Source organism: Schistocerca gregaria, chromosome 5, assembly GCF_023897955.1.
Source record: "Schistocerca gregaria isolate iqSchGreg1 chromosome 5, iqSchGreg1.2, whole genome shotgun sequence".
Taxonomy (NCBI): Eukaryota; Metazoa; Arthropoda; class Insecta; order Orthoptera; family Acrididae; genus Schistocerca; species Schistocerca gregaria.
The window spans coordinates 101,967,750-101,986,210 of NC_064924.1; the positions used below are offsets into that span (position 1 = coordinate 101,967,750).

Below are 18,461 nucleotides of genomic sequence, written 5' to 3' on the forward strand. Positions count from 1 at the left end.
AGGTACAAAGATAGTGATATAAGAGTGTATGTCAGTAACGCCTGCATGAACTTCTACCAGAATTAGCACACATGTTACTTGGTATTTACCGTGGCAGTAAGATAACCATAGTACCACTAAGGTAGTACCACTAAGGCTGAAGAAGAGTTTCATAAAAGCATAACTCAGAAACACCTCGAGAAACTTAAAAAAAAATTGGTGTATGACTCATTTGTGTAAAAGTACTGTGGGAGTAACTTACCCCTACCACTTCTGCACGTGGTGGTGTGTACAAGAAAGGGTGACATGTAGAAACATTCGAAGACAATACATTGGTACTGAGTACCTGTAATTATTTGATTTGGAGTAAAAGTACGGGGTGCAATGTGTCTCTGATTTGCATCAAGAGTAGCACAGCCGAAAATTTGTTTGGGTTTACAGAGTATATAAGGACAAAAATGCAATATATCCTAAAGCCATTGAATAAACTTTTCAAATTTAATTTAACGCTAAAAAACCATTGTCTTTTATTAATTTTGTGTGTGTAAATGTGTCTCTTTTGTATGACTGTACGTACTAAGAAAGAAAAAGAAGCATTTCAACACATGCCAGGCACAGGTAGTAAATAATAATGATAATAATAATATCCTATAGTTTGTCAGGATATCTATACTGTTTGAATTTACTGGCAATAGCATAAGTCTTCATTAGTCCCTTTGTTCCCTTTCTTTAGACTTGTACAAATCAGCGATTAAGTTCCTTGCATCACGACAATTAGAGTTAGCGTACTGACATCTAAGAAAGACAGAGAGGCTTCTCGGAGGCAATCTCTAAGGAAACAACACACTCAGAAAGACATGTTTAATTACTAATGTATCATTAACTCATTCTTCAAGTTCTTTAAAGTGTATGCTAAAGGGGCACTTTGTTTCAAAGCTGTTTCGATTTTCTATAAAAATACCTTCTTAGTAATCATTTTCTTTCTGTTTCAGAGTATAAAAGGATTTTAAATAGAGTGGAAAATTCTAAAAATGAAGTGCATTGGAGTTGAGTATCTGATGATGTTTTTATAGATGTACCTTGCATATAAATGCAAGAGTTACTCGTCGTTTGTACCGAATTTAAGATACTTTTTTTTAACCATAGTATAGTCAAATAGTGTTCTAGAGTTCAGTGCTCTATAAAAGAAATCATTATTTTATAAATTATTTCATTAACTGAAATTGTTTTTTGTTTTTAGTTGTTTATATTCAGATATGTAATATTTTATAGCAGCGGTTTTAGCAGATACGTTTGTGAGAGAGAGTACGTTTGTGTGCCGGGCACAAACATTTTGTATTGTAACCGCACTTCTCGGTCCAATTCAAAGGTTGACGCTGCCTCACTCTTTCCTTCTTGATGTTTAATTGGTATGTTTTCTCCCATGGAAAGCTAATATTTTCGCTAGGCTTAATACTACATATCATTTCGAGGCCGAAAACAAGTCAGCTTAGACGAAAATGAAAATATGCAATTATGCTATCGTCATTTGTAACACAAACAGAAAACGAGTCACATACTTAGTCGTCTGGTAAATTCCTTGAAAAATCTAAACAACATTTTCTTCAGATAACAAGAAAACAATTTCAGTACGTTCTATGCTGGACATTGTTATTATGACGTCTGTAGTGCGTAGAAACAGCATCGATCTTAATTAGAAACAGTTTCCAAATCCTGCTGCGTTACAGCTGCCAATACTAAATTTCTATCTATAGAAAGAAAGATAAGATCGCTGTAGTCGTTAAAAAAGTATTGCAATAAAGAGTGTCGACGATAAAACACCTCAGTGAATAAGACAGGCAGTGCATAGAGTGGGTTACTCATAACAGTCAATGTATTAGGAGACACACTGTTCTTCCTCCTTAACAGAGAGCGTTTATCAACTTAATGGTCTCTTGCAGCAGTGGGAAATAAATCTCGACACTTAGTTGGCAAATTAATGTGTTTACTCGCACCAACCCCATTGTGAATATACTTTTTTTTTATTGTTGTCGACTTTGTATGATACTGTTGTCGCACCCAGCACGTAAAAAAGTTTCGTAATTGGATAAACACTTAAGAGAAGTTTAACTCGAATAAAGTGGATTCAAGAGCAGGCTCCCGCTGTTTTTCCTCACTTTTCTCGCGAAAAGAGAGTCATAAATAAATGTACATAACGTACCTGCTGTCTTGCGTGCTAATACACAGTCAATTTCCTGTGTGATGATATATATTTTTTTCTTCAGAACTGGTGCGATGTTGAGTTTTCATAAATGTGTAGTATGTTGTTCACAAAGATGTGTTTTCAAACTTCCTAAGTGAGGAATGTATACAGATATCTTGTGAAAATAAAACACAACATACATACGAAAAACGTCAGATCTTTATTATAAAAATAGTACAACTTCTCTATACACATGAGTTCTGTTTTGTTAACAGAATTAAAAAACGATTAAGTGAGTAAAAAAAGTAAAAATGATTAGTTTATATTGTTGTACAAATTCCAGTGAAGTATTAATACTATGACAGAGTAAAAATAACTTATTTACAGGTAGTTACAGGTACAAGTATCACCTCTCAACCTTAAATATACTGTCCCCACCTACACATCTGAAGGTCCTCCTACATTATGTGCACCGTCCAGACTTAACATACGCTGCCTATGCTTACGCTACACATGATGAAAAATATTTAAAATCATGATAAATGAAAAGATTATGTAATATGTGATGAAGGGTTCCCCGATTGCAAATTGAATCTTACTACTATACAAACAAGAAGACTAGGAGTTGTGAAAACAATGGTTGACTCGTTTTTCAGAATTTGGGATAGTAAGTTACAGACATCACAGGGAAAAACAGAGAAATGACACATCAAGCAGATATTGCTACAGAATGCACGGAACACCATACTTTCAATGAAAGTGTTTCATTGATGTTCGTTTTATTCCCGTCTATTAATGGCAGATATCAGTACTTCAAACCATGATAGATGAACGATAATTCATTTAAGTAAAAGGAGTTTCTAAATATTCATCACAACCATTCTTCACATCCCAGAAAAAGTACATTTTATGGTTGTGTTTGGTTTCGAATTTCATAAGTCAGCTTCAGACATGCATTTGTGGGTTTTGAAGAACTTTGCAGAGCACTGTCTTGTCATCTGATGCTGTTGCAGGCAAGGCTTTCACAGCCGCTGATGAATAAAAATGATTTACTGAAGACGAAATTGTTCCAATTAGGAATGTTTAATTTTAGTGAAATCATTGCTCTGAGGGTGATGACTGTTACTTCCCAGATAATATAATAGATAAGGAATAGAAACACTAAATATTCAGAAGATGTTAAATTCGTGCCAGCATAAAGACGATCCCCGAATGAGAATGAAATCAAAAGCGACATAATTTTCTAAATAAGTGTTTGCTACAGTCTCCTACACAGACCACAGTCAAGTTATATGTTTCAGAAATGGTGTAACTGACTGAATGACATTTAATTCTCAAGACCAATTTATGTAGTATGATGCAATAGAAAAAACGTCTTTTTAATATTAAATGAAGTTAATGTGTTATGAAAAAGACTTGGAATATGTCACAGCACCCAGAAATGTCGATAAATATGCATAACTAAAAGGAACTTTTACCTGGTCTGAAATGCTGTAATTTAGTTGAGAACGATGTATCTAAAGAGGTTAGAAAATGTTGTGATTATGCCTTGCTGATAATTAAATACCACTGTGGTAAAAAAAATTCTTCATACCGCCTGTTGGTTGCAAATTATTGCTCCAACAACCCGATTTCCTATGAGAAACTCTTTATAAAGGGGAGCTGGTACAATAGGCTGGTTCACATTAATCTAGTAATTTAATCCAGTGGCCAGTAATTCATTCCAGTACCCTTCTCATTGACTTTGCTACTAAGCAGTTTAGAATGTAGTGAGATATTTACGCTGAGCAACACACACAGAAAATGGCATGTCTTCATTACAACAATCCGTGATTGCCGATCCATAAATGCGAGAGAGATAACTGTTAGGGAAGCGCTGAATGAAGAGGAGTTACTGGTGGACTTAGAAAACTTAGAAAGTGCTCCTACCTGACCAAGTCTGGTCATTCGGTGAGTTGGTGTAAGGGTACATATGAAGGGCTTATTTCAATAGTGGCACAAGACCATTTTTCTTCATTCTGAGATACAGAGTCCTGAAGTTAAATGAGCGCTGAAAAATCTGCAGTTGAGATACTAGAAATATTCAAGCATATGGCTTGTTGCTAGAGATGAACCTTTCTTTCTGTTTGTTTGGACCGTCAATGTCAGAAGCACTATAGACAGAAAAGTGGAGGTAATGGACTTGTACCACTATTGAAATAAGCAGTTCGTATTCGAGTCTCCACTTGTACAGTGTGTGAAGAGACTACATCCTCACCTGGCACGTGATTTATACAGGGTAGTCAGAAAATGCTTGTAGGGATATTACAGGGCAGGTTGTACTGAGACATAAATGTTGAGAAAGAAATTCGATACGTTGCTCCGTTTCCGAGTTATTTAGCATAGAATTTAGCCAATCGGGGCGTCGCGCGCTCGCATTCAATCGGCCTGCCAGGATCGGTGTTGCCTAACAAGTGTTTTGTCTCGTTAGCTGAAACTTGAATTTACGGCTACCTTCAATGCTAAATAACTCAGAAACGGCGCAACGTATCGAATTTCTTTCTTAACATTTATGTCTCAGTACAACCTGCCCTGTAATATCCCTACAACCATTTCACACATTTTCTGACCACCCTTTATATTTACTATCCTTATATTCATTGCGTGTGATGAGTATAGAGTAAGCTGTTTGGAGCAATTAATAACCATTTTCCTGTTTAGTCATCCCAACGAAAAGAAATGAATTTTAGTGATAACGAAGATTTGCAGTTATAGGTAACGGTCAGTAGGGCAAAGTCAAAACTATATAATAATCAAAGATATCATAAAGGTTATCTTACACTGGGGCATTTGACAAGTAAATATCACCAGACAGGATGGCACTTCAATACAGGTGGAGCGGGGAAAGAAAAACTGGAACAGAAAACATTTTATGCACCTAAGGTAGGCAGCCCAAGTCGGATGATATAAGTGAGTGGATGATATAAGTAAGTTGGGCTGCCTATCGTATGGTACATGAAATATTTCCAGCCCAGCTATATTTTGCCCATCCCGTTTAACGGAGGGGAACACACGCATGATAATTTCTGAATCGAAAGGTAAACAAATAATTTTGCCGAGACATTGTGATAAATAAATTGTGTTGGGGAGCATTTGGCCACTGAGTCACAGGTGACTGGATTTAATGAACTGGCTAGTGTGAACCAGCGGTATGTAGTGTGTCTCTCATGCTGCAACCGAAACACTGCGCGACTCGCGGCCACGGCGGTGACGGTTTTCGCGATTGGTCAGTCGGTCTGACGCGGCGGACGGCGCCGCCCCTCAGCTGCAGAGGCCTCCAGGTCACTCCTTGGCGCCGGAGGCGGCTGCGGCGGCGGCGGCGGACGACGCGGCCACGTCGAGAGCGTCGTCGTCGTCGATCTGCTGCGAGGGCACGATGGGCGGCTTGAAGCCGCCGTACTCGATGCACAGCTTGCGCAGCTGGCCGCGCTGGTAGGCCGCTGGCCTCCTGCGGCCGGTCTTCTGGCCGGGGGCGGGACCGCGCGCCGAATAGTAGCTGGGAGCGGGCCGCAGGCGCTGCCGCGGCACGCCGTACCTGCGGGAAGCAAACAATAGCGCTCTGCGTGCCTAGTTCAGACATACAGGGTGTCAGAAAAGACTCTCCCTGATTACATAAATTGATAACTCAGGCTATATACAAATATGAAACGTGTCGAATTGCTTATAACTATCTTTTCCTGTTTAAGGTTCGCAATACGTAAGTAGTGGATGTGGTGCAGTGCCTAAGACGCCATGTTAACCTATCAGGAGGAGGCACAGTGTGCCCTGTGGTACCATGAGACACGATCACCAACCACAGCTCAGAGACACTTCCAGACAACATATGGAAGTAATCCACCTGATGTCAAGACCATTGAAGCCGGGTAGGAGAAGTTCAAGAACACAAGATCGGTTGCTGACCTTCCGAGGTCTGGTCGACCAAGAACCTCAGCAGACAGGGTGGAAGTTGTAAGGCAGTCATTTCTGCGAAGTCCGAAGAAATCGGTGCGCAGGGTGTAAGTGGGCTGTTTACGTTTTTTATTGGTAATGCCATGTACCGCTCTGTATGAAAATCACTGGCTGGGCTGTGTGCAGTCTGTAGCTGGTTGGCATTGTTGTAATACTCGCCATTGTAGCGTTGGGCAGTTGGCTGTTAACAGCGCGTAGCGTTGCGCAGTCGGAGGTGAGCCGCCAGTAGTGGCCCTCATTTTATCGATGGCCATCTAAATGGTGTAATGTGTGTTGATTTCTTACGTAATGTTCTACCGATGTTAGTACAAGATGTTTCACTGTATGACAGAATGGCGATGTACTTCCATCATGATGGATGTCCGGCACATAGCTCGCATGCGGTTGAAGCGGTATTGAATAGCATATTTCATTATAGGTGGATTGGTCGTCGAAGCACCATGCCACAGCCCGCTCGTTCACCGGATCTGATGTCCCCGGATTTCTTTTGTAGGGAAAGCTGAAGGATATTTGCTATCGTGATCCACCGACAACGCCTTACAACATGCGTCAGCGCATTGTCAATGCATGTGCGAACATTACGGAAGGCGAACTACTCGCTGTTGAGAGGAATGTCGTTACACGTATTGCCAAATACATTGAGGTTGACGGATATCATTTTTAGCATTTATTGCATTAACGTGGTATTTACAGGTAATCACGCGGTAACAGCATGTGTTCTCAGAAATGATAAGTTCACAAAGCTACATGTTTCATATTGAAACAACCGAAATAAAATGTTCAAACCTACCTACGTTCCGTATTTTAATTTTTAAAAAACCTACCTGTTACCAAATGTTCGTCTAAAATTGTGAGCCATATGTTTGTGACTATTAAAGCGCCATCTATCACAAAGCGAAAAAAGTGGCCCAACTAAAACATCCGTTTGACATATGGCAGCGCCATCTAGCGGGCCAACCACAGCCCCATTTGGTTTCCCCCTTCAAGCTAGACAAGTTTCGCTCTTTGTATTTTTTTTCATTTGACGCTTATTTCGTTAGATATTTGGCCCTGTCATGATCAATGGACCACCCTGTAGACAACCAAAATTAAGTAATTTAATGAGGGAATGAGTTCTCTCCAGAATCAATGAGGAGAGGAATATATGGAGAACACTGGCTATAATGGGGGACAGGATGACAGAACATGTGTTGAGACATCAGGAAATTGCTTCATGGCGCTGCAGGGAACTCAAAAAGGTTGTAAACTCTAGGCAAGGCACTGACTCAGATACATCCAACAAATAACTGAGAACGTTGGTTTAAGTGTTACACTGACTGCCTCATCCATCCCGAAACGGCATAATTTTATGTTTCTTCAGACGCGACGCAATGAAAAATAGTGGTAATCTCTGGCATTATTGGTATGTTGTATTCTGGTAGTGTCTTCGGTTGGAATTCTTGCTACATCAAGCTGTCTCCCTGCAGATCCCTAGACGTCAGATTTAGAGCATGGGTTAGTGATGCAAACCGGAAGTAGAGCTCGCATTCGGCATGGGATATCGAAATTATGCTGATGACTTAAATACCAGGTTTGCTTTTAGTCCCGACTCTAGTTATATCCATCCTATATGTGTAAAACTACTCATATATTAAGCGCTGCAACGTATGGTTTCGACGGCAGACAGTAGAGTATGAATGCACTTATCTCTGTATACTGTATGCACTATGATATCAAAAGTATCTGGACACCTGGCTGAAATGACTCACAAGTTCGTGACATCCTCCATCGGTAATGGCCCACCTTTAGCCTTGATGACAGTTTCCACTGTCTCAAGCATATTTTCCGTCAGATGCTGGAAGGTGGATGAGGTCTGGCGTTCCAAAACATCCCAAAGGATTCAGGTGAGAACTATGTGCAAGCCAGTTCAGTACAGGGATGTTACTGTCGTGTAACCACTCCGCCACGGGCTCGATCATGTTGAAAGATGCAGTCGCCATCCCTGAATTGCTCTTCAACAGTGGGGAGCAAGAGGGTGCTTAAAACATCACTGTAGGCCTGAGCTGTGATAGTGGCACGCAAAAAAACAAGGGGTGCAAGCTCCCTCCATGAAAGCCACGGCCACACCATAACACCACCGCCTCCGAATTTCACCGTTGGCACCATACACGCTGGCAGATTACGTTTACCGGGCATTCGCCATACCCACGCCTTGCCATCGGATCGCCATATTGTGTACCGTGATTCGTCACTTCACATAACGTTTGTCCACTGTTCAATGGTCCGATGTTTACGCTCCCTACTCCAAGCGAGACGTCATTTTGCATTTACTGGCGTGATGTGTGGTTTATGAGCAGCCGCCCGACCATTAAATCCAAGTTTTTTTCACCTCCCGCCTAACTGTTCTAGTACTTGCAGTGGATCCTGATGCAGTTTGGAATTCCTGCGTTATGCTCTGGATAGATGTCACTATTACACACGACAACCCTCTTCAACTGTCGGCGGTCTCTATCAGTAAACAGACAATGTCGGACTGAGTATAATGAGGTCGCTGATATGGAGTACCGGGCAGTGGCAGTACAATGGATCTACTATGAAAAATGTATGTATTTGGGTGTCGCCGGATACTTTTGATCACATAGTGTATATAGTGAAGGGTTCAGATAGGTTTGAGCAACTGAAACGCCGGAGCCAGCGTTTCACTCTTTTAACGTAATGGATACTTAGTAGTGTTACTGCGAACAGTCGCCTTACAATACTTTTAGAAAAAAGATTGGAAGTATTTTTAAAACCATTTATTGCGGCGTTGCAATATCAATACAGTGCATCTGATATTTCAACCACTTCCGTAACGGATAGTTCACGTTTTTGTAATTACACTGCCGGAAAAAATAGTAAATCTGGAATGACGACATCGATTTTGATACGATGACGGTATATGACACCTGGGGAATAGTAAACGTACTGGTAACGGTTTCAACCTCGTTCGCCAAAAATGGCGTATTGGCATAGCTACCAGGGAGTCATCTATGTCTGCCCTTTAATATGGGATATCAAAGGTGGAAGACTTAGTGTGGTGCAGAGTGTGAAGTAAGCAGGTACCCTTGTCGCGTAGATGCATTCGTGCTTTCTACAGCCACCTGAGTGAGCTTGAAAGGGTTCAAATTGTGAACGAACTGGTGGAATGGTCCTTTCGGAGAACTGCCAAACAAGTTGGACGTGCTGCGTAAGTTGTGCAACGATCATAATCACGTGAACATTCTCACATCTGTAGATGAGACTTCTGGACGTCCACGCCTCTCACACGCTTGCTAGGATGGTCGTATTGTAAGGGCAGCAGTGGCAGATCCTACAGCTACCACAGCACAGACGAGAGGGGCTGTGAGCGCAGACGTGTCAACTGTTGCGAACCGGCTATTAGCAGTGGCACTTGGGCACGAACCCCTCTAGCCCGTCACGCTAGAGCATCGATGTTCACGGCTCGTCTAGCTGCCGTCAGAGTATCACTTGGAAGACTGAATGGCGAGCTGCAGTGTTCAGCGACGAAAACAGATTCTGCGGCAAGAAAGTAATGGTAATTTGCGTGCGAGGCGTAGACTTGATGAGTGCTGTTTCGTGGAGTGCATTCGTCCAAAGACACTGGCCTACCCTAGGAATTATGGTGTGGGGTGTGATAAGCTACACCTTTCGTCCACCTATGGGGTTTCTGGAAAGGATGTTGAGGTCGAGGCAATGCAAAATGTTTGTTAGATCCATTCTTTCAACGTTCTTGCAAAAAAAAAAAAAAAAAAAAAAATGGCTCTGAGCACTATAAGACTTAACATCTATGGTCATGAATCCCCTAGGACTTAGAACTACTTAAACCTAAGTAACCTAAGGACAGCACACAACACCCAGTCATCACGAGGCAGAGAAAATCCCTGACCCCGCCGGGAATCTAACCCGGGAACCCTGGCGCGGGAAGCGAGAACGCTACCGCAAGACCATGAGCTGCGTACAAATTTCATTTTCTTGCAACAGGTCAGAGATCAAAGTTCCTGGCAGATTAAAACAGTGTGCAGGGCCGAGACTCGAACTCGGGACATTTGCCTTTGTGGGCAAGGGCTCTACCAACTGAGCTACCCAAGCTCGACTCACGCCCCGTCCTCACAGCTGTAACGCTGCCAGTACCTCGTCTCCTACCTTCCAAACATTGCAGAAGCTCTCATGCGAACCTTGCAGGAAGTTTCATATCAGTGCACATACCGCTGCAGAGTGAAAATCTCACTCTCGAAACATCTCCCAGGCCGTGGCTAAGACATGTCTCCGCAATATCCTTTCTTTCAGGTGTGCTAATTCTGCAAGCTTCGCAGGAGAGGTTCTGTAAAGTTTGGAAGGTAGGAGACGAGGTACTGGTAGAAGTAAAGCTGTGAGGACGGGGCGTGAGTCGTGCCTGGGCAGCACAGTTGGTGGAGCACTTGCCCGCGAAAGGCAAAGGTCCCGAGTTCGAGTCTCGGCCCGGCACACACTTTTAATCCGCCCGGAAGTTTCATATCAGCGCACACTCCGCTGCAGAGTGAAAATCTCTTTCAGGTCAGAGATGTATTGTTCCATCAGGATAATACTCGCCCACACATTGCCCGTGAAACTCAACGTGCTTTGGAAAGACGCGGTGCAACGTCCCTGATCAGCACGATCTCGGGAATTGTATCCAACTGAGCACGTTCTGGAGGTGATGGAACGAGAAGTGATTCGTGTGATTCGTCAACCAAAATCTCTTACAGATCTACTAGAACAACTTCGAGCAGGCGTGGCATAACGTGTCCTAGGACAGTATTCGCTACCTACACGACAAACTGTATGCCAGAGTCAGCACCTTTATAAGCCTCCAATGGAGGCTACATCACGTACTAATATGGATGTTTCAGCATTGGTCGATAACTGGTACCTCAGAACAGCTTGTGCTACTGATCTGTAAATGCAGTCATATCTATTCCATATGCAGTGTTGCAACAATAAATCTTGAGTGAAAGCGTATACTATGTTTTTTTCCGGCATAGTGCCGGCCTGAGTGGCCGAACGGTTCTAGGCGCTTCAGTCTGGAACCGCGCGACCGCTACGGTCGCAGGTTCGAATCCTGCCTCCGGCATGGATGTGTGTCATGTCCTTAGCTTAGTTAGATTTAAGTAATTCTAAGTTCTAGGGACTGATGACCTCAGCAGTTAAGTCCCATAGTGCTCAGAGCCATTTCAACCATTTTTTTCCGGTAGTGTATTTTGTGGTTTCGAAGGACAATAAATTAATTTTCTGAAAGTATTCTGTCACATTAAAATTATCCTCCACGTAATGCAATATTTCAAAGAAGAAGGCTCAGACGACTACTTTAGTTCTTCATCTCGCTTTCTCACCTCTCTCCCCTAAAGTCTGCGTGTCCGTGGTACAACTCCGCAAGGCCGAAGTTGATGGCCTTAGGTGCGCCTGCCCTGGTCGGAAACAGCGTCTGGTACTCCCTGTACGGCAAGTGTGTCAACGGTGGAAGCGGCAACAGTTGCTGAAGCGGCACCTGAAACAAGAAATGAAACTTCATAATGTCGGCACTTTCAATCAAGTCATATTGTCAGTGGCTCTCAGCACATCATCATTGGACATTTTTGACTAGAAACTAAACTTATTGAATGCTTCTCGATGAGAAGTTAAATTAGAAATGCAACACTCTTAGCGTCGACTAGCTATTCGCTTCCTTTATTTTCGAAATATTCTCTGTGACGTATTATAGATATCTTGTTTCTTATTGCATTCATATCATTAGATACACGATGAAATAGTTCTGAATGTATTTGTACATTACAGTTCTTTGGTTGTTTTCAGGATCAAAACTTAACGCGAAGATTTTAAGACTTTCTCGTTCGATATAAAGTTTTGCTCGAACCCTTTTCACATTCGTGCCACCATAAAATTGTGTTTGGTTTCTCTATACTGTGCACGATATCATGGTCTTAGCATTCGTGTGATATTTCACACATGTATCCCGTATTTTCACTAGCGCATTTTAAAAAACGCATAATTACACTGTGTATTTACGATCAGTGGTGTTTACAACTGCTGCTGTGCGTTTTTGTGTCCTCATTTGCATTTATTGTGGTGTCCGTATGCAGTTCAGTTTTTCGTTGATCTTGTTCTTGTTTCGTATGTGTGTGTTTATGTGTGTGTTTGTGTGCATGTATGTGTGTGTGTGTGTGTGTGTGTGTGTGTGTGTGTGTTTTGTGGCGTGTACTGTACGTAAATGAAGAGAGATGTACGTCTTTGACCTCTTTCCATGTCTGATAAACTCTTCTCATCGTAAAACACTTCTCGATTTGTGACATTGCAGCATAGTCTGTAACACTATAACACTATGATATATTTAATTTAATGCCCTTTCACGAAAGTGATTCTTTTTTTATTTTATGGCCAGTTTCAGTGCTATGTAATCTTCATAATCTAAACATGAGAAATGAATTAGTATGAATGAATATTATCTAAAACACTTACAATTTTGTAACATTTCTATAGAGAACACACTGGCAATGTTAGGCACTGTATATCACATACAATCACTGAAAATGTCTGAGCGATTAAAAGAAACTCTTTGGAGTGCTAACGATCTCTGATAAAAGCGAGCCATAGGAAGAATAAGGAAGGATACTAATGTGAGTGGCTCTGGCGTAGCGAAAATCTGTGCAGCAATTTCTTGTCGCTCCAAGAGACACTGCAGGCTGCAACTTCTACAGTACACTGAAGACTTGTAATGAGGTTTCAGAATAAATAAGGAAGGGTACTGCATGTAGAGACGAGACGTTATAATTGTTGTCGCCGTCCTTTTACTTCGAACCTGCAGCATCAATAAATGTTAGATCAAACACGTCAGACTCTTAGGCTTTTAAAACAGTTTTGAGTGTTTTAGAGAAGATAACCTTCCTGGGAATTTTAATTTCAATGTCATATTCGACATTCTTACCTGGAACAGGACCCATGTCCTATTCACCCATGTTCCTAGTGTCATGTTATGAATGAAAAATTTTATTAATGTAAAAGAATAACTTTGCCGTCAAGCACAATTAAATTTTACTCGAGTTAAAATTCGTACAGTTACTAATTAATTAAAGTCATTAAATACACTTTTAGCTACAACAATAACAACTAACTTCTGATCTCTATATTTAAGAGACTCGAAACCAGTGAAACGGCACGTCATAGGAAATTTTACTTTTTATTTAACTGTAGTAATTACTTTTATGTGCTGCTGATAATTTATGTGTTTACTTGGCTGTTGTATTCCAATGTAGCTTTGAAATCAATGATATGTAAGTGAAATAAGATTAAGAGTGAATATTAAGTAGTTGGAAAAGTTTGTCCATCAAATACTGCAACAGATCATTATTGTAGAGTGTTCAGCTTTTTTTTTCTTAATCATCAGTATTCTGCCTCATTCGATGAGGTTCGACACGAATTCCTCTCTTGAGCCAACCTCTTCATCTCAGAGTAGCACTTGCTGGCACCCTGTGTCCTTAGTTATTTGTTGGATGCACTGCAATCTCCGTCATCATCTACAGTTTTTATCCTCTACACGTCGCTCCTGAAAAACGGAAGCTATTTCCTGATTTCTTACCGTCCTGCCCCTTGTTTTTGTCAGTTTTTATTCAGTACGTTACTCTCTTCGCCGATCTGCAGTCCACGTAATGAATTCCAAAGTTTTGTGTACTAATTTTGACGTAAATAAATATTTTGTGCCTTCTTGAATATGAAAATTTATTCATGGCAAGTAATGATCGAAATCATCATTTCATGTATTACTAATCGTTACGTGCACTTAAGTCTGCTTAAGACCAGTATATTTTAGTAATAAACTGTCCGTTGTAGGACTGCCAACTGAATTAAGTAATTCCGTGATCGGAATTACATTAATAGAAATTTTAATCAACGGTAGATTCGGCTGTTGTTGTTGTGGTCTTCATTCCAGAGACTGCTTTGATGCAAATCTCCATGCTATTCTAACCTATGCAAACTTCTTCATCTCCGAGTAACTACTACAACCTACATCCTTCTGAATCTGATTAGTGTACTGATCTCTTGGTCACGCTTTCCACCAAGACTAAGATGTCAGAACGTGTCCTACAAACCGATCCTTTCTTCTAGTCAAGTTGTGCCACAAATTCCAGCCGCGCTTGATTAGCCGAGCAGTCTATGGCGCTGCAGTCATGGGCTGTGCGGCTGGTCCCGGCGGAGGTTCGAGTCCTCCCTCACGCATGGGTGTGTGTGTTTGTCCTTAGGATAATTTAGGTTAAGTGGTGTGTAAGCTTAGGGACTGATGACCTAAGCAGTTAAGTCCCATAATATTTCACACGCACAAATTCCACTTCTCCCTAACTCTGTTCAGTACTTTCTCATTAGTTACGTCATCTACCCATCTAATCTTCAGTATTATTATGTAGCACCACGTTTCTAAAACTTATATTTTCTTCTCGCAAAAGGATTTATCGAGCGTGTTTCACTACCATACATAGCTATACTCCATAAAAATAATTTCAGAAAGGACTTCCTGACACTTAAATCCATACTAGACGTTAAGAAGTTTCTCTTCTTCAGAAACGCTTTCCTCGACGTAGCCAGTCTATATTTTATATCCTTTCTACTTCGATCATCATCAATTGTTTTGCTTCCCAGACAGCAAAATTCATCCACTACGTTAAGTGCCTTATTTCCTAATCTGATTTCCCTAGCCTCACCTGATTTAATTCGTCTATATTCCATTACCCTCGTTTTACTTTTGTCGGTGTTCAACTTATATCCTCCTTTCAAGACACTGTCCATTCGCTTCAACTGTTCTCACAAGTCCTTTGATTGACAGAATTACAATGTCGTCAACAAACCTCAAAGTTTTTATTTATTCTTCATGGATTTTGATTCCTACTCCAAATTTCTCTTTTATTTCGTTTACTGCTTGCTTAGCATACAGGCGGAATAACATCGGAAATAGGCTACAGCCCTGTCTCACTACCTTCTCAATCACTGCTTCTCCTTCGTGCTCTTCGACTCTCATAACTGCCATTTGGTTTCTGTACAAATTTTAAGTAGCCTTTCGCTCCCTATATTTTAACCGTGCCACCTCCCGAATTTGAAAGAGAGTATTCTAGTCAACATTGTCAAAAGCTGTCTCTAAGTCTACAAATGTTAGAAGCGTAGATTTGTCTTTTCTTAACCTATCTTATAAGATAAGTCGTAGGTTCAGTATTGCTTCGCGTGTTCCAACGTTTCGACGGAACTCAAACTGATCTTCTCTGAGGTAGGCTTCTAACATTTTTCCAATACGTCTGTAAAGAACTGGTGTTACTATTTTGCAGCGGTGACTTATTAGACTGATAAGTCGTTGATCTTAACACGTGCTTTCTTTGGGATTGAATTCATTATATTCTTCTTAAGTCTGAAGGTATTTTGCCTGTCTCATACATTCTGCACACCAGATGGAAGAGTTTTGTCATGGCTGGTTCTCCCGAGGCTATCAGCCCTTCTGACGGAATATCATCGACTAACTAATATAATAATAATGTGAATTTGCTCTCAGTATTTATTAGGAAAAAGTTTTCAGTTGCCATATTGATGATTAGTCATACACTTTTCCATATGGTTTGGTTGCTTTCCTTCATAATCGATGCCTTTCCTTCAAATTAACCACAAGTAATCATGTTAATTCTAGTATATACTAAAGGAACTGCAAAGGTTACTGGTTATTCTATTCAATTGTGACATCTTTCTCTTCCCTAAAATGTAATCCAGTTCCAGGGGAGTGTGGATTTAGCTCCATGATAATGATTGAAGGGCTGAAGGGTAATCTCCACGGATATTAAGTATTTTTTATTCCGTCATCTGCATTATTTGAAGGACATGATGTCAAGAAGCAGTCGGCTGACAGCTTGTAAAATTTTTGTTTTAGCGATGCACAACCAGTTTCGTAGCCTACAACCACATCAGCAGGTGCAACCTACATGTTAAACAAGACCATACACTATCGCAAATTTGTCGATTACTAAAATGAATAAAGGTAATATATGAAATATACTCAATACGCTAAACGGCCTTAAGTGTACCCATCACTCTTAGTAAATGTATATAATTCTGTGAATATTATCTACATTACGTTAGCGAACGAAATGTGAGGAAGATGTGATCCATAAATTTCGTTATTATTGCTTAGGGGTGGATCATGTAGTCACAGAACCTTGTTTTAAGATTTACCAGCATCTGAAAGAGGCGTACTCACAATACAAGAATCTGAAGAAAAAATATTGTATTGGGAGGACGCCTCTTGTAGATGCAGGTAAAACTTAAAAGAAGGGTCTATAGCTGCATGATCCACCCACCAACTGTTTTAACGTAATTAATATTTCACGTCTTTGTCACCGTTCTTTCGCGAATGTAATGTAAATAAAATTCACTGAATAATACATGTTTATTGGGAGCGATGGATAGACCTATGACCTTTTAACGCTGTGAGTATATTTTGTAGATTGTAGGAGACGAGATACTGGCAGAAGTAAAGCTGTGAGTACCGGGCGTGAGTCGTGCTTCGGTAGCTCAGGTGGTAGAGCACTTGCCCGCGAAAGGCAAAGGTCCCGAGTTCGAGTCTCGGTCGGGCACGCAGTTTTAATCTGCCAGAAAGTTTCAGGTGGTGTATGTATCACTGAAACTAGAGTTTCATCAGTTGTCAGTGGAATTCTTCTTAACATCAGGCCGTACAGTTAGTGTGAAAGGGTACAGTACCGCCCGACATTGAAAATAGGTACAACATTCTTCGTTATTCTTGTCAGAACAACATAATTTTGTAATAATAACTCAATTTCACTTAATACACCAAAGCCGGATACCAGTGTAGGAAAGAAGGTTAATTTACTTATTTAATTGATCACATGTGCACTCCCACAAAATAAATCCCTGTATCGAATTTGGTGAGATATGTGAAATGAATGAATGTATGGTCGTCTGCTAACCGCAGATAGTGAATGTGCAATATATGATAATCTTTGAGACGGTCCTTTGGTCAGCTTTGGTGGACCCAAAGAGATGAAATTTACCTCAGCTTTGAGCGCCTGAAATGTGGCTGACCAATACGGTAGCAAGGTGCTCCCCCACTTCGACAGAGGTGCGAGATGACCTGAAGAACGGCCATGTTTCAGCATTCGGTCGCTGGATCTTGTGTTGGTAAGACCTGTCTTAGGTGTGCTCCATAAAGACAGAGGAGTGGAGAGAATGGTATGTATGTGGAATACTTAAGAGTAGTTTGGAATAATAACTTCTCTATTTGAGGAACTTTTGTGGGGAGAATGAAATGTCAAGCAGGTAATATTAAGGGGATCATAGTAATCTTCAGAAGTGACCAACGGTCACAATGAAACCACGTGTAGCAATAAGTTGAAATACTTCCGAGTGCGTAAGTTAAGCTGAATTACTGGCGTGTGCACTATAAGTTGGAAATATTTAAGAAATGGCGTGTGCAGTGATGAGTACTGTGTGAGTCTCAACCTGTGTATGAGACAAAGGATAAGGAGAAGTTGTCGTCCATGGAATCAGTTGAGGACTCGTGTGTGTGATGAATATGTTCTTAATATTACTTTGTGGGTTATGTTTCCGTGTGACGCTTGATTCAAACTAAAATACTCTGAGAGTGAAGCAAGGTGAGTCCGCCGTCTATCCAGCAACGCCACTTGGCTTGCATTGCACAGGAAGACGTGTGTATATCCTCCAGATTTCATAGTAGGAAAGAAAAGTTACGAAGCGGGGCGGTGTCGTGTGAAACTGGGATGAATACTAATTGAATGGCTCTGAGCACTATGGGACTTAACATCTATGGTCATCAGTCCCCGAGAACTTAGAACTACTTAAACCTAATTAACCTAAGGACAGCACACAGCACCCAGCTATCACGAGGCAGAGAAAATCCCTGACCCGGCCGGGAATCGAACCCGGGAACCCGGGCGTCGGAAGTGAGAACGCTACCGCACGACCACGAGATGAGAGCTACTAATTGAAGTGGGAAAGCTGAAAGTGATGTAATTATAACGTTGTGACCATTCCTTGTGTTGTATTCCATGTTGCCAGTGTGGTGTATTTCATGTAATTTAAGAATGTATGGTTTGCATGGGAGAGTAGCAAGATAGGTTCAGAGGCAGTGGGTTATGCATGTTCCTTTTTGTACCGCTCGGTCTGGAGGAAATTTTCGTGATGATGGGTGTGAGAGTCGAAGTGTGAGATATAGCAAAAGATCCACCATCCTATCCAGGAAGTGCACTGTAGTGTTAGATAATTACGAGACCATAAGATA

At 41.1% G+C, this 18,461-nt stretch overlaps 1 protein-coding gene across 1 annotated transcript in view; it reads right to left on the reverse strand.

Moving 5' to 3' along the window:
- Window positions 1-2,362: 2,362 nt before the first annotated feature.
- LOC126272667 (uncharacterized) overlaps window positions 2,363-18,461 on the reverse strand; it is a 234,969-nt gene continuing 218,870 nt past the window's right edge. The window contains exons 5-6 of the mRNA XM_049975680.1: window positions 11,515-11,669; window positions 2,363-5,735 (exon numbers count right to left, since the gene is read on the reverse strand). Of these exons, the coding sequence (XP_049831637.1) occupies window positions 5,483-5,735; window positions 11,515-11,669 (408 nt within the window). The 3' untranslated portion in view covers window positions 2,363-5,482. The remainder of the gene's footprint in view (window positions 5,736-11,514; window positions 11,670-18,461) is intronic.